Source organism: Somniosus microcephalus, chromosome 1 (assembly GCF_052327205.1).
Source record: "Somniosus microcephalus isolate GS21.2 chromosome 1, FLI_Smic_1.0, whole genome shotgun sequence".
In the NCBI taxonomy this organism is placed as follows: Eukaryota; Metazoa; Chordata; class Chondrichthyes; order Squaliformes; family Somniosidae; genus Somniosus; species Somniosus microcephalus.
In genome coordinates, this window is record NC_140987.1 from 399,189,586 (window position 1) to 399,212,322 (window position 22,737).

At 45.1% G+C, this 22,737-nt stretch overlaps 1 protein-coding gene across 2 annotated transcripts in view; it reads left to right on the forward strand.

Moving 5' to 3' along the window:
• frmpd3 (FERM and PDZ domain containing 3) overlaps positions 1-22,737 on the forward strand; it is a 485,785-nt gene that overhangs the window by 425,343 nt on the left and 37,705 nt on the right. For both annotated transcript variants that reach the window (XM_085997856.1, XM_085997864.1), the window contains 2 exons: positions 2,632-2,721; positions 19,366-19,545. In XM_085997856.1, the coding sequence (XP_085853982.1) occupies positions 2,632-2,721; positions 19,366-19,545 (270 nt within the window). The remainder of the gene's footprint in view (positions 1-2,631; positions 2,722-19,365; positions 19,546-22,737) is intronic.

Consider the following 22,737-nt stretch of genomic DNA (forward strand, 5'->3'; position numbering starts at 1 on the left):
TTCACGTCCTATCACTGGTGGTCCTCCATCTGGCAATACATATATATCCATTTTAGGTATTTCCTGGCCTTTATATATCACTTTCACCCTTATTTTTCCTTTGGGGTAGACTTTTTGCCCCGTGTACGTCTTCAAGACAATCTCTGTAGCTTTCAAGGGTATATGTGAAAATAGCCGCTTGTAGTCCCTTTGGTTTATGACTGTTAGGGCTGATCCTGTGTCCAATTCCATTTTCACTTGGACTCCGTCTATCTTGAGTGTAACCCAGATAGTCTGGTGATCCTCCATTTTGGTTACCTTATGTAGTTTCAGACAACCCAGCTCCTTGCTTCCGGAGTCTGTGTCACTTTTCTGTTCGTCTGAACTACTGTCCATCACCTTGTGTACCTTTTTGTACTTCTCCTGTGGAGATTTCTTACTGTTGGTTTTCTTCCCAGACCTGCAGACTCTTGCTATGTGTCCTGCTTTTCCACACTGTCTGCACACTTGGTCCTTGAACCAACAATCCTTCTGGTCGTGTGTTGTTCTGCCACAGCGATAGCACTTCCCTGTTCCAAAGGACATTTCATTGGTGCCATATTCTTGCGGTCTCCGTTGTATCTCTGCAGCGCCCCTTGCGGCTGCTTCGTGTGATACTGCCATACTGAAAGCCTTGTCCAGCGTAAGATCCTTTTCTGATGGAAGCCGTTTCTGGGTTCCTTCACTTTGCAGCCCACACACAAACTTGTCCCTTAACGTATCTGCTAGTCTCGCTCCAAACTGGCAGTGTTTTGATAGCTTGCGCAGTTCCGTTAGGTACTCAGCATTGCTTTCGTCTTTGTGTTGGTTCCTTTTATGGAACTTAAATCGTTCTGCTATCAGCAGCGGTGTGGGGTTTAAGTGGTCCTGTAGGATTTCTACTATGCTTTCGAAATTCTTGTTCACAGGCTTCTCTGGGGTTATTAGGTTTTTGCACCCATGGAATTTAACAAAACCAGTGCTTTCCTAGCATCTGGCACTTCATTCGCCCTGCAGTACACCTCAGTACGTTCCACATATGTCGCCCAATCTTCAACTTCATTGTCGAACGTAGAGATACTGCCACTCTTCTGCATCCCTGGGTGTGATTTAACTGTCAAAAATGGCATCTCCCGCGCTTCCCCTTCTTCTCCGCTGGCACAAAATGGCGTCTCCCATGCTTTCCTTCCTTGCCGCGCTCGCCCTTCTTCTCCGCTGCTGCTTCTAAAAATGGCGTCTCCCATGCTCTTCCTTCTTTTCCGCGGCTCAATGGCCTCTCCCGCGCTCTTCCTTCTTCTCCCCGCGGACACTGTTCAGCCCTTGAGCCCTGGCTGTGCTCTGCGCGTTTTTTTTTTTTTTTGTGCGCCTTTCCCGTTTCCGCCGCTCGGTCCTGAACCCAGCTATTGCTTTACCCTCTCTCTTTCCGTTTTGTTCTTCCTCGACGCCGCTTGGTTTACAACCCTCGGCTGCGCCCTGTGCGCTTCACCCTCTGTCTTACCCCGTCGACGCTGCTCGGCTTTCTCTCCGCCGTCGGTCGGCTCCAGCTGCCGCTGTCCGGGAAGGGCCTGCGCTGTACCTGTTGTCAGCCTATTGCTGATCGTCGTGGCTGGGGAACCAAGCCCGGCTCTCCACAGCCTCCCCTGCGATGTTCACTCTCTGCCGGACGACTGGGCGGTTGCTCGTGGTCGACGCCCGTGTTTCTGGCCTCGACTTTCTTCCACCGCCCTCCCGGAGCGAATCCTCGAAGGGAAATGCAGAGTTGCAGGTAGATTCGAATCGACACTCGTCGCCACTGTTAGATCCGTGATTCTGAGAGTATGATGTTTTTCAATAACCACACGGATGCTGTAACTTAACAATCAACAGGTGTTTACTGGAGTAGGGTAGTCTCAAGACTGGGGTACAGAGGCATGCTCAAGGCTTATATACCGGTGTGGTCACTGCCGGTACTACAGTATACAGGAGCTGTAAAAGTAGTTCTCTCTTAAAGGTACATACACTACAATATGAACGTGAAGATGACTCAGCATCCAGCAGGCACAAACATCGGGATATAACGTTCAGGAAGAAATTATGATACACCCCAAGCCTTAATATTGCAACAAAGCTCCCACTTGTTTCAGGTGGGAGCTTCCTGCCTCTCTTTTTGTTTCCTGGAAATTCACGCACAGTACAAAATAGGCAGAGATTCAGTGCAACAGATCTTCAAATCGGTCACATCCGATCAAAAAAGCTATACGTAGATCGCCAAGCCATGAACCACCCACTTTACTGCCCCTCCACCACACTGTGTTTAGTTTTGCACTTTTCAAAAGGAGGCCGCCATACAAACCCCTGCTATCTAACTAAGAATAATTTTTTGCAAGCATTTTCCCAGAATAATTTTTGTGAGGTAAGTTTTAAATTGTTTAGTGTTTAATTTATATTAATTAAACCCAGATTGATTGACATAAAGTTTAGAGCTTTTGAAAAATTGCTATTTGTTTTTATAGTTGATACAAATTCTGATTCAATCACAAATAACTCTGCAAATAGCTTATTTGTTTAGCTTGGATTTCTTTAAACCTCATTCATTTTCTGATGCAGGTTATATTTTGCTGAAAAGCTCAGTGACACATTATATGTTTCACACAGATCTCTGCAATACAAGCCAAACTGCAGTACCTACGGATCCTGAACGAGCTCCCATTGTATCCAGGAGGACTCTTTAACTCCGTTGTGCTGGTAATGTTACCAATAAACCTTCTATTGATCTGTTAATACCCAACAGCAAGTAACACAAACTAGAAGCATACTCCAGCCCAGCTCTCCTGATAGCTCAGCTGGTTGAAGCAGTTTAGTCGTAGCTGAGCCATACAGAAGGCCCCCTGGCTTGATCAAATTTTGTGCTGAGTTAGCAGTTCCCAGTTGGAGCTGTTATAGAGGTGTTACAAATGGTCTCAGCGCTACGAGGTTAAGTAGATCAAAATCTTGCTTCTGATGACAGCCCAGAAGCCCCTGCTGGACGTGGGCATCTAGGGACATTGGGTGAAAATAGGAACAGGTTCATTGGTGATGCCTCCATTGTAAAATAATGTGTCAATACTTACTACCTAGCCCTACACATGAATAATGGTGGAATTATACCACAGACGGATAAACCCGGTAACTGCAGGGCAGTCAGCCGAACGTCAGTGGTGGGGAAACTTTTAGAGACCATGAAACATTTTGGAAAAACATGGGTTACTTAATGACAGCCAAACATGGATTTGCTAAAGGCAAGTTGTGCCTGACAAACTAAATTGAGCTCTTAGATGAGATAACGGAGGGGGTTAATGATAATGTAATTGATGTTATGTATATGGACTTTCAAAAGGCATTTGATAAAGTGCCACATAATAGACTTGTTAGCACAATTGAAGCCCATGGGATTAAATGGGAAGTGGCTATGTGGATATAAAATTGGTTAAGAGATAGAAAGTAAACGAGGGAAGTATATAGTAGTGTCCCCCAGGGATCGGTATTCGGATCACTACTCTTTTTGACATATATTAATGACTTGGACTTGGGTATAGGGGGTGCTTTTTCAAAGTTTGCAGATGACACAAAACTTGCAAATGTAGTAAACAACGAGGAGGATAGTAACAGACTTCAGGACATAGGCAGACTGGTGAAATGGGCAGATACATGGCACATGAAATTTAATACAGAGAAGTGTGAAGTGATGCATTTAATGAGGAGAGACAATAGAAACTATATGGTACAAATTTAAAGGGGATGCAGGAACAGAGAGACCTGGGGGTAAATGTACACAAATCTTTGAAGGTGGCAGGACAAGTTGATCAAGGCTGTTAAAAAGCATATAAATGCTTTATAAATAGAGGCATAGAGTACAAACGCAAGGAAATTATGCTAACTTTTATAAATCACTGGCTAGGCCTCAGCTATAATATTGTGTCCAATTCTGGGCACCACACTTTAGGAAGGATGTTAAGGCCTTGGAGAGGGTACAGAGGAGATTTACCAGAATTATATCAGGGATGAGGGACTTCAGATATGAGGAGAGACTAGAGAAGCTGGGATTGTTCTCCTTAGAGCAGAGAAAATTAAGGGGAGATTTAATAGAGGAGTTAAAAATTATATGGGGTTTTGAGAAACTGTTTCCACTGGCAGGTGTGTTGATAACCAGAGGACACAGATTTAAGATAATTGGCTTAAGAACCAGAGGGGGAAAAAAGGAGAATTTTTTTTACACACCGAGTTGTTATGATCTGGAATGCACTGCCTGAAAAGGTGGTGGAAGCAGATTCAATATTAACGTTCAAAAGAGAATTGGATATATATTTGAAAAGGAAAATGTTACAGAGCTATGGGAAAAGAGTGGGGGAGTAGGACAGCGCTTTCAAAGAGCCAGCACAGGCATGATGGGCTGAATGGCCTCCATCTGTGCTGTAAGATTTATCATCACATTTAAAAGTGCTTGGATGTGCACTTGAAGTGCTGTAACCTACAAGGCTATGGACCAAGAGCTGGAAAGTGGGATTAGGCTGAATAGCTCTTTTTCGGCTAGCACAGACACAATGGGTCGAATGGCGTCCTCCTATGCCGTATGATTCTATGGAGATTCTGTGAGGAAATGTTGCTTTTTTTCTTAAATGAAGTCCCTACTCGTGAAATGGAATGGATATTTGATTAAAAGTATTTACAGAGCAGCTCAGAATTGTACAAACTCAGCAGGGTCATTGCCAAGTTGGTAGATTCCACTCTTGGGTAGGTAGGCAATTTGACTAAAAGCCAACACTGGAGTCTGATTGACAGAAGTAAAAAAAACAGGAGACTGCAGGGAGAAGAGGAGGCATGGCTTTGGTGTCAAAGGTAAACTGTGTTACACAGAAGAGAAGACTTCCATGATAAGATATGCTCTGATGCCCCTTTCGGTAGTCACTGAGGAGTCTTCTGATTGCAGGTAATTATGATGCTCTCCTCCATGTAGTTCTGGCTACAATGGGGCCATGTCTCCTCACCAGCAATGTCAAAGTCCAGCCTTTTTTGAATGGTGAAGTTGTGAAGGGCACAGCAGGCTACAACTAGTTTTGATACACAACCTAGAGTAAACTGCAGAGTCCCTACCGACATGTCTCAGCAGAAAAAGTGTTGCCTTAAAACCCTGATGGTCCTGTCGATGACCAATCTAGCAGAGCATGTTCCTAGTGCTCCTGGTGCCATTTGGAACACACTTAGTGGGCTCGTTATCCATAGGAACAGACAGTATGCTTTGTCACCTTGAAACTATCTGTTGACCTGATTTTCTTCCCAGGAGATGTCAGAGAGGGCTAAATGTCGAAGGATGGATGCTTCATAATAACCTCCAGCGTATCTGTCATTGATGTGTCGGATCCTTTGCATGTTGTCACACACAACCTGTACATTCAGGGAGTGGAAGCCCTTCCTGTTGTGGTAGTTTACGGGGTGTTCTGTGGGAGCATGCAAAGCAATGTGGGTTCCATCTATTGCACCCTGGACCTTGGGAATGCCAGAAACCCCATAAAACTGGATAGCCCTATCTCCTTGCTACTTTGCTGTGATGCCAAAGGTGATGAATTCCTCAGCTGTCCTGCAGAATAGGTCAGTCATCTGACAGATATATGCCCGTTCTGCAGCCTGGCTGATATTACCAGGTATGGCCTGAAACGAGCCTGTGCCATAAAGGTTGAGTGCGGTGGTTACCTTCATCATAAGTATAGAGTAGTGCAGGCTGATGAGCATGGCTGCAGGTCCTTGTGCAGTAGGTGACAGTGCTACCCGATTGCCTCTTTGATGAAGCACACTCTCCTTATACACATCTCCTCACTAAGGCCCTGGAACAAGCCTGTGGCCTAGTGGTACCATTTCCACCTCTGAGTCACAAGGTACAGAATTTGAACCCTGCTCCAGATAGTCACTTCGAGTGAAGACTAGAGCGTCAGCCTTGAATTCTGGGTTGGCATTCAATGGGATATTTTGAGCCTGGTGGGTGTGGGTGTTTCCTCTTATCGTATGAGTTGTGAAAGCTCACAAAACCCTCCCACTGTATAGGACTAACCGCCCTGTCAGCTGGTATAAAGGTGGTTATGGCTATGAAGGGAACGTCTGGTATAAAAGTCGATACGGCTATGAAGGGAACGTCTGGTATAAAGGTGGATACGGCTATGAAGGGAATGTCTGGTATAATGGTGGATACGTCTATGGAAAGAGTGGCCTGTCAGACTTTTAATCAGTCTGTGATTCCTTCCATTACTTCACACTATTCCCCAAAGGAAGAGTGTGGAACTATGAAAACAACAACTAAGGCCCTCATATAATCTGTGCTGTCTGTATATTCCATGGAGAGTAGTATCTAGTGAGGTGCATCCTCCTCAAATGCTGCCCGATTCTCCTTTGCTCCTTCCTGTGCTGCTCCTCTTCCTCCTGCTCTGTGCTAATGGCATATAAGGGTGTGCCCATCGGAAATGTAATACCTTCTCCTGAAGAACTCTCATTGCTAGTAAAGGGTCACGAGGTGGTGGGGAGGGGGGCAAAAATCTGCCGGTGGTCAACACTATCGGAAGCAGTGTGAAGCAAGTCCAGCTGTGTGTAGGCAGAATGGCAAAAGAATCACTAAAAAAACACTGTTTCCCAGCTGTAGAAATCATTACTCAAACTCTCCAGACTCTTCAGGCTCAGAAGCTCCTCACTTCCACCTGTTCAGCTGATCCTGGCAAAAGCTGTGCCTTATAATTCCAAGTGTGATTATGAAAGCAGGAAACTCGGAGCTGCGGAACCATTTGCAATATATGTGGGTAGAACAAATGATGGACAGAGTTGCTAGTCCATGTGCTTGCTTTACTAGGCCAGAGCAAACTGAGCATGCTCATACTAAACCATGTGACTAACCATGTGATAATACATTGTACTGCTTTCCTCCTTAAAAAAAAATGTATGTATTCCCCTCTCAAATACAACAAAACTATGGTCCCACCTTTCCCAGCATTACATGTACCACATAACAAGAACGCCTGGCTTTTTTTTTAATGAACTACAAATCCAGTTTAATAACAGGTTTGCAGAACCTTCCTGATCTCCTTACAGAAGGGTTTGGTGTTGAACCAATTTTCGGGCTGTTTTGTTTTGGTTCTAAACTCAAAGATGATCCTGTTTCTGTCTCAGATTTGATTGAACACTGTGTCCTTCCATGATCCCTAAAAATGGCTTTGGGATCCCATTCTTGTCGCCAAAGTGTAATATATTTGGGTAGAACAAATGAAGGACAGAGACACGAGGAGTTGCTAGTTCGTGTGCTTGCTTTACTAGGCCAGAGCGAACTGAGCATGCTCATACTAAAGCATGTGACTAACCATGTGATAATACATTACACCATTAGCCCTCATTACCATATATTAAAATGAGGACACGGGACTCGGGGTGGATCACGTCAAGGGCCAAATAGCGCAAGGGAACTCGAGCAATTTAATGGCAGCACTTTGGCGGAAACAGATTCTGCCTGATTTTTTTGCCACAAAAATTAATTTCTTCGATTATTCACCGGAAATACGCTGAAAACGGCAAGGAAATTCACCACCTTTATCTTTATGGCCAACTGCCGAATTTGAAAAGCCAGGACATGGAGGTGATAGATGATGGTGTTCTTGAATAAATAAGTAATGCTTTTAGGGTCACTGCGTTTGAGAGGGCCCATATTGATCGTGAGTCCCTACTAGCCCTCATCCACTGTCGCCGCACAGCCAGGCATATACTGCAGCAAAAGGGCAGTGCCCCCTCAGGAAACACAATAACAATATCCCTAACTATCCAGTTTCTTACATTTCTTATGTGGTGTGGAGTGGTCTATTTTTTCTTTCCCCAGTACTTCAAGTGGTAATGTTAGATATTGAGTATCTCTTGCTAGGTAATCTATTGCTGCTTCGATATGCTACCCCAGTGGGAGAAGGAAGTGAAGTTACTGGCTGATGGATGTCACCAAGAGGTTCTAGGATGGGGCTGCCTCAGCAGAATCATCAGCAATATCCAGAATTAGGTCCTCAAGGCATATCAACGTCTGAAGATTTGTGGGACCTCCTCCAATTTTCAGCCTTTATCTTCTGCTCTGTGCTTCCTTGGCCTTTACTGAGAGGACAGCAATGAATGACTGATGTTTCCTGAGGCCCATCAGGAGAAGGCAATTGGGCATTATGGCCCAGACTTACACTGCTGTTGCGTCTGTCGGTGGTCTCTAGGGGGAGATACACAGGAGTTTTTGGGTCTGCTCATTTTTCCAGCATCACTATTGTGCTGGAAATAATGAAGAAGTTCACCCCACCCCCATGCTTCACTAGACAAGAGTGTAGAACAGAAAGTATGTAAAAGTGAACCGAGTGAGTCTTTAATGGGTGTACCCATCAGTGAAAGGATTCCAGACAAGTGATGTGTCAAGATAAGAAAGCACCCCACGTAAGTATGCAACTGATTAAGGTGAAAGCATACGTGAATGTCACAGGCATGGTATTATAGACTGCTAAAAACAGCTAAGTAGAGGACTCATACCATGACAAACTTCTTGGTGGTATTTCTTCCTACTCATCTAGAAGGCTGTCCTTTGCAGAGATTGCATTTAACTGCTCCGCCACCTACTTTCCAAACAGCCGTCACTGCATTTTGTTAAGGGAGGTGCTCTTCATATCCTAAAATAGCCACTCCCACCAACTTCTGTGCTCCCAGTATGTCTTTGTCTACCTCTTCCATAACATCTCACTAAAGGCAGGAGTCCTGCTTGCAACCTTGAAATTGTCTAAGTTTGAACTTTTTTCCAACACTTGCTGCAATACTGTTCTCCATAGTGCTTTTCTCCTGCTGAACAGGAAGTCCATGTAAAGCTTTCAGATGCAGAATCTGCACTTTTAAGGATGTGTGTCAAAAATCCACCCCCCACCCCCACTGCCACTCCCACCAACTTCTGTGCTCCCAGTATGTCAAACAAAGTTTGTTGGTGCACATCACCAATATGCTAATGAAGGAACCTCACCAAATCCACAGATTCCCTCAGTGCACCAATGGCGCAAAGTGCCGCTGCACTGACAATGAGCCGGGTGTGCAATTTTAGGCCTCTAGTTGTTCCTGAATGAATATCAATTCTTGCCTTAATTCATGCTATTCTTGTTTTTATAGGCAAATTTTGCACATAATAGAGGTGTAATGAGTGCAACAGGTGACACAACCACACAAGGAAAAAATTACCTGTTTATGAAAAGATGCATTAATAAGAAGGAAGACTCAGTGATGTTAGCCTTGATGAGATTGATGGGTGCATAGACCAAGTTGGTATATACCACATTAATCATATTTTTATATAATTAAAAGTCTTGTGTTTCGAGCACCGCACATTGGGGTATAATTCCCTTTAAAATCATGAACGTTACCCAAACATTACTCTCTAAGATATTCTATATTCCTACACTGCTGCTTTTATCCAGAGGTCTACTTGAGATGCTCTTTTCTACCTTGCCTGCCACCTCATATGTTCCCTTGGCCCTTGTTTGCCGTTTATTCGCCTTACAGATGCATCACATCATGCTCACACAATTCAGCTCCACCTTAGGCAACATCCATATATATGTGCTTCTGTTAGTTAATGAAATTTCAAATGCAATCCAGTCGTGCCTGCATGATCGTAGCTGACCGTTACCACCTTTCATACATGCGCACTCCTATTCTTTCCACCCAGAAGCAATGCACAGGGGATAGATTATTTTTCCATATATTACATCATAATGTCCATTCAGACTGATTGGGCTGGATTTTCATTGAGGAGGCGGATAGGAGGCGGGACTACAACTTTCGGGGTTGTAGCCCCGCCTCCATCGAGTTGTAGCCAACCCACGCGATTTTCACTTGATTGACCTTGTTGAGCCTGCCCAGCGGGCTCAGCAGGCCAATTAAGGGCCACCCGGCAACAGGTGACGTCACAGATTGATATTTCATTTGTCAAGAGCTTTCGGCAGATGAAATATCAACATTTGACAGCTGTTTGAAGCTGTCAAACACTGACAATCTGTACTCTAAGTTAATTCCTTCCTCTCAGGGTGATTTAGAGATCTCTCCGGAACAGGAAGCTAAATGCTGCAATTTTAGGCAGATTGTGGCCATTCTGCTTTCTGTGCCGGTGAGATGAGGGACTCCCGAGACATGAAGGAAGGAAGGCTGTAAAGGTAAGTAAAACGACTTTAAACACACCAAACACACTTACCTCTGCACTCATGCACCCATCACTCACCTGAACACCGGACATCTCGACCCCTCCAAGCCCTTCAGCCCGACAGCCCGCCTCGCTAACTTGGCATGGTTTGGAGCTGTCGGGAATCCCACACTTTGGGGTTGATTTTCCTGGAGCCATCAGGCGGGTTTTCAGGCGTGTGGGGGGGGGGGAAATCCTGAAATCGGGGGTCCCGCCACCATCCCACCCAAAACCCACCTCCACGTAAGTTTCAGGGGAGGCGGGTACCCGCCCCACACTGGGACCCGCCGACCCAAGGCGGGAAGGGATTAGTGTCAATTAACTGCCTGTTAACAGGTAGTTAACAGGCAGTTTTTAGCCTAATCCCTATTTTGAGGGGTGTCGTGTGGGATTCCCCATGCCAGGTTGGAGCAGGCGGGCCGTCGGGTTGAAGGATTTGGAGGGGTCGCGATGTCAGTGTTCAGGTGAGTGATGGGTGCATGAGTGCAAAGGTAAGTGTGTTTGGTGTGTCTAAAGTGTGTAAAGAAGTTTAAATTACCTGTACTTACCTTAACAGCCTTTCTTCCTCTAGGTTTCGGGAGTCCATCACTCAGCCAGCACTGAAAGCAAAATGGTTGCGAGCTGTCAAAAGTGACAGCCTTCAGCTTTCATTGCCGGTGAGACTTCTAACTGAGTCTGCGTAGAAGGACTCAGGTTAGAAGTCAGACTGTCAGTGTTTGACAGCTTCAAACAGCTGTGAAACACTGATATTTCATCTGCCAAGACCTCTTGACAGATGAAATTTCAGTCTGTGACGTCACCTGTTGCCAGGTGGCCCTTAATTGACCTGCTGAGCCCGCTGGGCGGGCTTAACAAGGTCAATCAAGGGAAAATCGCGTGGATTGGCTGAACATTGATGTAGGCGGGACTAAAACCCGAAAGTTGTAGTCCCGCCTCCTTCCCGACAGCTTTATGAAAATCTACCCCTTCAAGATTGAAAATAGGGATTAGGCTAAAAACTGCCTGTTAACTACCTGTTAACAGGCAGTTAATTGGCACTAATCACCTTCCCGCCTCGGGGAGGCGGGTCCCAGTGCGGGTCGGGTACCCGCCTCCTTTGAAACTGACATGGAGGTGGGTTGGGGGCGGGATGGGTTCATGCCCCCCGATTTCGGGATTTTAACCCCCCACACGCCTCCAATCCCGCCTCCGCGGCCCAATGAAAATCCTGCCCATTGTGTGCAAGTACTTAATGGCTTACGTAATGACAATGCAATACTAAATGGATAAGTATACCTATGTACTCATAATGTCACCTCTGCTCTCTTCACAGAGCAAGGAGAATCAAGTGGTCTGCATCAATCAACAGCACAAGAGCAGTCAGCACAGTAACGACGATCACCACTAACACTTGCAATAAGCACCTCATGACATTTAAGTAGTGATACATGTGAGGATGCATGAAACACAACCAATAGTGATGAACGGGCATAAAAGGACAGTGAATGATGAGGAGTGAGCAGAGGCAGAGTGGAGGTCCAGCAGACTCCCTGACCCTCCTCAGTTGTCTCAGAATATAAATCTCATTGGCTTCCTTTTTCATACAGGCCAGTAGAACACATGACAGTACTGAGCCTCCAGACAACCTATATCTTTGGCAGTGGAAAATTGTATAAATAGGTTGCCTCAAGTGGTAAGGCTTGTTTCAACTTCACTCAGAAAATGCTTACAGATAGCCACAACGGAAAGAATCTGACAGTTCACAGCTGCACACTGTCCTACGCACACAGAGATCAGTAGGCTTCATGAGGAATCCCCTCAAAAAATGCTATGGGTGAAAAAGCACAGGAGCAAACTGCAGTTCTGTGCTGTTGCATAGACCTATGACCATGGACACTGCATCCAGAAGTACAGATCTCCCAGCAACAATTTAGGTAGAAAACGTCTGGTGAATCTCATGCAGCTGTCCAATTGGCTGAACAGATACCCACCACTTTGAGCCTCTCAGATAGGGAGCACCTAGGATGATGGCACCTTGACAAGCAGCACAAAGAAGTGTATGACTGAAAAGTGGGAACAGCACCAGAAAAATACATTGACATAGATTTTCCATTCAGCTATAATGCCAATGGAAGCGCAACATGTCCTAAGTGCCACTGACCCCAAACAATTTTACGGGATCAGTTTATTAAAATATTGTTGGGTGGGCTCACACCACAGTCTTGACAGGAACTGGAATTTTGCACCAGGAGGAAACAGAAACTCTTATGCTTCTGCAGGACTGAAACTAGTTTAAAGGGCCGGGCAGCACAAGAGAAAGTAAATATGGCAGCAAAGGCTCCTTCTGGGCATTAGACAGACAATTTCCATGATTGTGTGTTTTAAACATAACTACCTATGGTCTCCACTGGAGCCCTGCTTAGAGCTGCCATATCCACCAGGGTGGCTTGCAGTGCTGTGAAGCTGTCCCTGATGGTGTTGCACACGCTAGCCATGGACTTCTGGTGTTCCCCAAAAAGCTCACAAGATCCTGCTGTCTCTCCCGATAGCAGGTCAAGTGTGGCCTCCAGTTAATCACTGCAGATGCCTGCACAAGTGTCAATGTGACAGCAAGAACAGGCTGCCCAGACAGCAGTGCAGGAGCTGCAGCCTGCAACTGCTCCTTCTCAGGGCATAGGGGACAGCAAAGTAAGACCGTTGCATTACCAAAAGGCTCAAAGAGAAAGTCAACTGCCAGGCAACTAACATGCTCCAGATTCTCAGAGAGCACTTGGGAAGAGCACCAAATTAGGTAGAAGAGCACACATTGGCATCAAAGAGAAACACAGTGGTCATAAGCTATCATAATTGTCACAGTTACTCAGCGCAAGAAGAAACTTATTCCATGTTTCTGAAGTTGATGTTTTTGTTTCATAATTTTTTGCAACAGACTGGAAGTATCTGTGGTGATGTGATGAATGAGAGCTATGTGTTTGGATGAAGATTGTGAGCAAAGTGAATTCTATGAGCTAGGCAGGAAGACAACGTTGATTGGACTGATTATACAGTGGAAAAAGTTGGGAACCAAAACTCTATAAGCCCTTCTGTCGCAGTCCTACCACCACTCTGGCGGGAATGCGCCAGAAATGTCAGATGTTGGACCAGGACCCAGATACACTGGGTCCCAGCCTTATATCAGGGAACTTGTGGGTCTTGGATGGGCAGAGCCTCTGCCCACTCCTTAAAGGCCAGCAGTGTCAGAGGGGGTGTGGCAGGCGGCAGGGATTCCCAACATTAAGAGTTCCAAGGTCCCTGGATTTCAGCAGAATCTGGCAGTATTGCTGGTAAGACCAGGTGTACTGGCCTGCCAAATGGTAACAGTTGGGCCCACCTGGAGATCCAGGCCAGAAGTGTGGCCTTGGACTGCAGAAAAAAATGGCAATTAAAAAAAATTATTTAAATATGACTCTTCGGCACAGAACCAGCAAATTACACCACTAATTACAGCCTGTGGAGACAGGTAGGCGCCCTGGCCTAGAAGTGCCCCTAGTGGCGAAGGCTCCCACTATTTCTATGCTAACAAATGAACCTCCCGCTCACCCCATGAACTTTAGCAGGGTCAGTGACAAATGGCTCAGGAGAGCACGTCCTAGCACTTACACTGGTATGTACCCCACCCGCACCCCACCCCCTGCCACAACTTTTAGTCCCCGATTCACAGGAGAATGTTTCCAGGTGAGATTATTCTTCATAAGAAACTTCTGCCAGGCAAAGCTAGGAAAGGCGTTGTTTGTACTTAAAAGCACTTCCATCTTGACTGCTGCAGATACTTGTGTCAGAAAATCACACAGGTGTTAAGATGGGTGGGGAGACTGTAGAACGGAGCCCCAACCCATTTCCTGCCTCACCCACCTCATAAATGCCAATTTTAATCGGCGTAAATATAGTGGAAAATCTAGGCTGTTGAGAATGCTGAAAGACAACATGTACTCAAACAGCATCTATACTGAAAGGCAATAAAATTATATTATTGGAATATATCTTGCAGTTGTCATTCGATTAATGTGCTGAAATGGAGAAAACAAAAACCTATTCAGTTCTTCACAAATAAAAGGAAGTGTTAGTAGCAGCTCTTCCATTGAAAATATGGGGTCGATTGTCCTCCGTCCTCTCTCCGCCTGTCCTCAGGTGAACATAAGAACAAAGCGCAGGAGTAGGGCATACGACCCCTCGGGCCTGCTCCGCCATTCAATAGGATCATGGCTGATCCGAATCTAGACTCACATCCACTTCCCTGCCCTCTCCCTGTAACCCCTAATTCCCTTATCTGCTAGGAAACTGTCTATCTCCGTTTTAAATTTACTTAATGTTGCAGCTTCCACAGCTCTCTGGGGTAGCAAATTCCATAGATTTACTACCTTCTGAGTGAAGAAGTTTCTCCTCATCTCAGTTTTGAAAGGGCAGCCCCTTATTCTAAGATTATGCCCCCTAGTTCTAGTCTCACCCATCAGTGGAAATATCCTCACTGCATCCACCCGATCAAGCCCCCTCACAATCTTATATGTTTCGATAAGATCGCCTCTCATTCTTCTGAACTCCAATGAGTAGAGTCCCAACCTACTCAACCTTTCCTCATACGTCAACCCCCTCATCTCTGGAATCAACCGAGTGAACCTTCTCTGAAACGCCTCCAGAGCAAGTATATCTTTTCTTAAATATGGAAACCAAAACTGCATGCAGTATTCCAGGTGTGGCCTCACCAATACCCTGTATAACTGCAGCAAGACTTCCCTGTTTTTATACTCCATCCCCCTTGCAATAAAAGCCAAGATTCCATTAGCCTACCTGCTGCACCTGCATACTAACTTTTTGTGTTTCATGCACCAGGACCCCTAGATCCCTTTGTACTGTAGCACTTTGCAGTTTCTCTCCATTTAGATAATAACTTGCTCTTTGATTTTTTCTGCTAAAGTGCATAACCTCACACTTTCCAATATTATATTCCATCTGCCAAATCTCTGCCCACTCACTTAGCCTGTCTATCTCCTTTTGCAGATTTTTTATGTCCTCCTCACTCACTGCTTTCCCTCCCATCCTTGTACCGTCGGCAAACTTGGATATGTTGCACTCGGTCCCTTCCTCCAAATCATTAATATAGATTGTAAAGAGTTGGGGTCCCAGCACTGACCCCTGCGGAACACCACTAGTTGCTGATTGCTAACCCGAGAACGAACCATTTATCCCAACTCTTTGTTTTCTGTTAGATAGCCAATCTTCCACCCATGCCAGTATATTACCCCCAATCCCGTGATTTTTTATCTTGATCAGTAATCTTTTGTGTGGAACCTTGCCAAATGCCTTTTGGAAGTCCAAATACACTACATCCACTGGTTCCCCTTTATCCACCCTGTATGTTACGTCCTCAAAGAATTCGAGCAAATTTGTCAAACATGACTTCCCCTTCATAAAACCATGCTGACTCTGTCCTATTAAATTATGTTTATCCAAATGCTCTGTTACTGTTTCCTTAATAATGGACTCCAACATTTTGCCAACCATAGATGTTAGGCTAACCGGTCTATAGTTTCCAGCTTTTTGTCGACTTCCCTTCTTAAATAAGGGTGTTACATTAGCAGTTTTCCAATCTGCCGGGACCTTTCCTGAGTCCAGGGAGTTTTGGAAAATAATCACCAATGCATCCACAATCCCTACCGCCACTTCTCTCAAGACACTAGGATGTAGGCCATCAGGTCCGGGGGATTTATCCGCCTTAAGTCCCATTATTTTACCGAGTACCATCTCCTTAGTGATTTTAATCGTGTTTCGCTCCTCCCCCCCCCCCCCCTCCATTGCCCCCTGTTTGTCCAGTGTTGGGATATTTTTAGTGTCCTCTACTGTAAAGACTGATACAAAATATTTGTTCAGCGTCTTTGCCATCTCCATGTTCCCCACCACTAGTTTCCCGGTCTCATCCTCTAAGGGCCCAACGTTCACTTTAGCCACCCTTTTTCTTTTTACATAGCTGTAGAAACTCTTGCTATCTGTTTTTATATTTTTGCTAGCCCACCCAATGTACATTCTGCCTGACTTGACCTGAACCTGCCTGTAACTCTACGTTCAGGTCATTTTAGTAGGCCCAGTTTTCCCCAGCAAAGGCCCACCCCTTGGGAAACAGGGGAAGAAAGCCAACAACAGTAATCGCCACCTTCTTCTGTCCAGCCCCGATCTTGGTTCAGCTTTATTTGTAGTGTTCCCTCTGGGTGCTTGAAAAGTGCCTGTGGTATAAACGTTGAGGGCAGTGGCAACTTTTACTGCCACTGGTAAAACAGCGCAGATTGTTGACTATGTCTGCAAGTCTTCCTTGACCAGGTGGAAAATGAACAGTAAATTGTGGTGGCTGCGTGCTTGAATTCTTGGAGAAAGGATGGCAGGAAAGAGAAAGGGCAAAAGAGGATAAGAAAGAGAAAATAATATATTAATGATTTTTGGGCCATCCCATGCGACCCATGTAACTGGTGAAGTTTGCTGTTTGTAGCCATGTTTATATTTCTGGTTAAAGTAGACACATAGCTGTGTTAAAGTAGACGCATACAGCTCATAGCTGAAAATCCCACAACTCCGACTTTTCAATAATTAACAGCACTGATTATAAATTCCACTGCACCAGAGCAAGACTTCAGTAATGTTAAGCAGTTAGATATTCACTGACAGTATCAGTTTAAGAGGCAACTGACAGACACATACCGAATGTGTCACACTTTTCTAACTCTGTATGTATATTATTTAAAAAGCAGTCCTGATTAGCACACTGGCACAAAGTGTACCAATACAGTCTGTGCCAGCACAGTGCAGCAATCTGTACCAGCAAGATGGAACAATGTATACTAGTACAGTGGGGTAGTGTGTGTCACAGAACAGGATGATACAGTTTGATGTTCCAAATTCTCTGTGTGATGAGTTTTTCTACTGCCATTAATGTCATAGCATTAACTCAGAACAAAATGAAACATTAGTTCAGCTCAAAGCTGTGTGGATTCATGGTAAATCTTGGGAATGGATAAGAAATTGGCTGAAGGGTAGAAAACAGTGGGTGCAGGTATTATGTCGGCATGGGCAAGAACTGAGTGTGGTGTCCAAGGCCCATTGCTGCCTCTAATTTACATCAATGATTTGGATTTAGAAACTCAATGCAAATTGGCCAAATCTGCAGATCACAGAAACCCCACAGTGCAGATAGAGGCCATTTCGGCCCATCGAGCCTGCACCGACACATATCCCACCCGATCCCCGTAACCCCTATACCAACACATATCCCACCCTATCCCCGCGTATTTAATCCTCCTAACACTAATGGTCAATTTATCATAGCCAATCAACCTAACTCGCACATCTTTGGACTGTGGGAGGAAACCGGAGCACCCGGAGGAAACCCACGCAAATACGGGGAGAATGTGCAAACTCCACACAGACAGTCGCCCGAGGCCGGATTCGAACCCGGGTCCCTGGCGCTGTGAGGCAACAGTGCTAACCACTATGCCACCGTGCTAAATAGATAGATAGGGCAGTGGATTTGGAACAGACTGCTCTGAAATTATAAAATACTTTGCACAAAATATGTAAGTGGGCATAATAATAGATGATATTTAATATGAATGTCTGTAATGCGCATAGGAAGGAAAATGAGCTGAACCACGGACTCCCCAAATGGTGTTGAAATAGCTAAGGATAAAATTGAGTAAGACTTGGGAATATTGCTAGACTTAATGCTCAACATGTACAACAAATGCAGATTAATTTTCAACAAAGCCAATAGAATGATGAAATATATAGCAACAAGTCAGTGGAAGTCATTCTCAACCAGTTGTGGTCACCAAGACAGAGGTTAGACATTCAAGCATTTGAGGAAATGCAGAGAAGAGCTATGGGGCAGATCTCTAACGTCAGAGGTCGGAGTTACGAGGAGATCCAGAGTCTGGAGAAACTTGGACTTTCCAGCCTGGAAAGGAGACACCTGAGAGATGATCTTTTAGAGGTATATAAGATAGCTAATGTAATAGAAGAGGTAAATCTGGAAAATTACTTTTAACTAAGTTGTGAGAGTAGTACAAGGGGATATAGGTTCGGACTCGTAAAGGCGAATTTAGGACTTCTTCACACAGAGAGTGATGCACGCTTGGAATGGACTCCCAGACGGCATAGTGGAGGCAAAAATCCTGGAATCGTCCAAGAACCAATTGGATCCTGCAATGGGAGGACTTTAGGGTCTTTCTGGATGGATGAACTGAGATAAGCTGAATGGCCTTCCTCATCCATATTTATCTTATGATCTTGTGAAAAGAATTTTAATGGTAGTGAGAATTCTTTGTAATTCATTTCTAAAAGGGGTCCTGATGGTGAGACTCTAGGCCTGAAAATCCGGTAGCCGGACTTCCCAGCCAGGATATGCCTGCCAATGACCTCCGTGACCAACCCTGCGAAAGTTGGGCACCAAAGATGATAGGGTCAGGGAGCGGTCACTTAATTTAAATAAGATAAGCATGCACCCGTGTCATTAGGAGCATATTTCAGGCACCCACCTGCACAGAGAGGCTTCAAGCTGTGGCGGAGTGTGCTGGTTCAGGAGGAGAGCTGCCTGCAAATGCCCAGCCTTTATGAAAGAGCTGAAAAGTCAAATTAAAGTGTTTCACCTCTTCAGGGGGTCCAAGCCATGTCCCAGGCCTGGTCCCGCAGGTCGGGCCCACAACTGCCATTTCATTGACCAATATGCCTGCTTACACTCAGCATTTTGGTAGCAAATGCACCATTTGGCAGATCCCAAGCCAGGACTGAGGAAACTCATAGCTTGGGTGCTGCCCCCACCCCCCCACAACAGGCGGTCGATCCGCAACCATCAGTTTGATATTCTGGTTTGTTATTTCAGCATTAGCATTAAGCCATTTAAAATAAATTAGCTAATGATTAAGTTAACATAGCAAACAGAGCAAATTCATACAAATCTTTAAAAGTGTTCATCACCAACAGAAATTGCCAAGCTAATGCCGCCAAACATGAAAACAAAAAAAGTGTTTTCATGAAATTGTTTTACCGAAAGCTTTTTGCATGAAACAGTAAAATGAACTGTGAGGCGCACTGAATCATCGAGGTGAGATGTGTAATTTGCTGCCTTTCTATTTTCCTGGAACCAGGACGCAAAGCAGTCCGAAATGACTCTGCTCGTTGGGCCACAGCACGGCATCAGCCATGTTATAGACCTGAAAACAAATCTCACCACCATCCTGGCAGAGTTTGGCCGCGTGAACCGAGTCCAGTTGTTCAGAGAGAAGGAGAACATAGCTCGGGTTGAGCTAACCATATCAGAAGCAAAGGTATGAGATTGCATATAACACTTTTTACCATTAAGATCACAACCAGGATGTAGAATTTATATATAAATAATGGGGCCAATACTGCGGGGCTGGCACTTTTTGCATCTGTAGAGCTATGAGCTGGCCTCACACTATGATATGAGATCAGCTTTTTTTTTGCATAATACCACAGTACTCCCAGCAACTCGTAAAGGCTGCTCGTCATCATAAAATTATATTTTAACTGAAGGGAAAAATACCTGCAGTAAGACCAGTGTGACAAATGGCAGCCTTCCAGGAGGCAGATTTGGATGTCCTTTAGCAGAAGATATATGCAAGAAGGCCTTTTTGGAGCAGAGGACATGCACCTCTGAAGATCAGCAGGTACCAAAAAGAGTGAATGTTGTCTCACCTATTACCAAATCCTGGGAGCAGATGAGGAAGAAATCTGCTTGGCTCAGGAAGGCTGCCAAGTTAAGTACTGCACTTTGCTTAATTTTAAATGCTGGTTTACTATGCTTAATTTTATAACATTGCCTTACAATGCATCTTAACAGCACTTTGCTGTAAGCTTGGTGGAGCACCATAGAGGGAGAATGCTCAGAACTCTGCCATCTGTTCATGTACTTTCCAAATAACAGGCATTCCCATGTTTTAGCACTCTATTGCTGCCGTGTCAATGTGTTTTCCCTGTGACTCGTGAAATGTGGCATGGAAAAAACAACAATTCACAACCAATACATGATAGGTGCATGCTGCAGGATCACAGACTCACAAAAGGTAGCTGGTGGTCTTCTGCCACTGAATGAGGCCAGTTCTCTTTTTGGTGGCCCTTTGAAGGGTAAGATTGTGGAAGGCACATCAGGTTACAATCATCTCGAATCCCTATGCCAGGCTGTATGCCTCCTCTGATCCTGCCCCTCCTCCTCCAGAACCAGCAGATAGAAAGGGATGGCTGGCATGATAACCATAGTTCTTATTTAGTCAGAACTCAATTACAGTCTCCTTGGCAAACACTCACAGATGGCAGATAGGGGGCAGCTTTAAGAACATGTGAATATCTGCAGTACTGGAACCCAAGGACACTATGAAATAAACAATGAAATCACTGGATAAACATGCAGATACTTGATAGAGCTCCCTTTGGCTAACAGACCAAAATTCAGTTTATATGGGCACTCAGCTCTAGCACTTCAGGTACTGAAACCATATTAACATTTCTTTGAGACCTTAATGAACCTAGTGCATACCTGATGCACAGATCCTCAGTGTCACAGGAACTTTGCCTCTGCATCATCTACATACTATGCACGACGGGTGCACAGCAAGCCCAGCATAACTGGGTTCTGCCCCGAATTCCTGGCTTCCCCAGTCCTAAGAATTTTGGGGCCAAAAATTTATATACTTTCAAAAATGTAATCGTTCAATCACAGCCATTGATGTTGTCAGACTGTTTGTCTGGCATCCAGTCTTGGAAGAGCTGTAATTTCTTCCAGTTGAACATTGGAAAGACCAAAGACACTGTCTTGAGCCCCAGTGACAAACTGTATGCGCTTGCCACAGATTCCATCCCCCTTCACCAGCCACTGTCTCAGGTTGAACCAGACAGTTTGCAACTTCAGTGTCCTATGTGACCCAGAGCTGAGCTTGCAACCCCGTATCCTCTCCATCACAAAGACTGCCTACTGCTACCGCTGTAGCGTTACCTGTCTCCGCCCCATCCCAGCCCATCTGTTGCCCAAACCCTCATCCATGCCTTTGTCACCTCCATACTTGACTAGTGCAATGTTCTCCTGGCCACACTCCCATCTTCCACCCTCTATAAACTTCAGCTCATCCAAAACTCTGCTACCTGTATCTTATCCTGCATCCTAGTCACCCATTACCTCATTGCTGCTGACCTATTCCCAGTCCCCCAACTCCTCATATATAAATTCTCAACCTCACGTTTCAATGCTTCTATGGCCCTGCCCTTCCTATCTCTGTAATTATTCCAGCCCTATAACCCTGAGAACTCTGTGTTCCTCCAACTCTGGCCTCTTGTGCGTCTTAAAATCCATTCACCCCCACCATTAGCAGTTGTGCCTTCAGCCATATAGCCCCTAAGATCTGTAATTGCCCCCCTAAACCTCTCCACCTCCCTCTCCTCCTTTAAGACCCTCCTTAACACTCACTTCTTTGACCAAACTTTCAGCCATCGCTCCTAATAGCTCCTTCTTTGTCTCAGTGTCAATTTGTGTCTCATTATGCTTCTATGAAGTGCCTTAAGACGTTCTTCTACGTTAAAAGTGCTACATAAAAACACTTTGTTATTATTTTTATTCTGCCCTGTATTTGTGTACAAAACAGTGACTACACTTCAAAAATAATTTGTTCAATAAGCATATGGAATGCTGCGGTATGGAGCAATTTTCACACATTTATTAAGCAACTCTTTCTACATATAGCACATTAGTATTTTTTGGTAAATCAGTCCTAATAGCTGGTATTAGTAGACTTTTTCCCACTTTTTCCTGTTTTTTGATGTGGAGACATTGGGGGAGAAATTCGGTATCGCCCCATTTGGGGCGCAATTATCGGCCGGGCACAAAGTTTAGCGTCTGGTGCTAATTATCACCTACAACTGCAAACTTGGCTTTTATCACCCCTGGAGGTGATTGGAGTGCTAAATCAGGCGCTACACACCTTTCTTAAGGCGCTAACGCCGAGGAGCGAGGCACTACCTCAGAGCGCTGGCGAAGCTCATGCGATGTCAGTCAGCAATGGAACACAGACACACTGGCGCCGGCCAGTTCTTAAAGGGGAGGGTCGATCTTGCTCTCCATCCACACCTTGCTCATTGCAGCCTTGAATCTTGGCCTGGAGAGACCTGTACATCAATTCTGCTGGAAAGAACAATGGTGAGCCCCAGGGAAAGAGTTCAGAGTGCAGCCCCCATAGTCTCTTCTAAATCGATGCAAGAAAGATCAAATCAAAATGAACCTGCAAAGTGCTGCTCAGTACCCAAAACTCCTCAACACAGTGTTGAATATCTCCAGAAGTCTCTCTCTCTCTCTCAGAATGCGTGGTGCAAAAATGTTGCCGACAAAAAAAGGCAGGAAGCGGTCGCCTTTAAATAGCGCTCCCCCAGTCCCTTCCTGACTGCAAAACGCTCCCCTCAACCTGTCGTTGCTAGCGGCAGGCGGTAAGGCAGGTGGCGCCACTCAATATCCG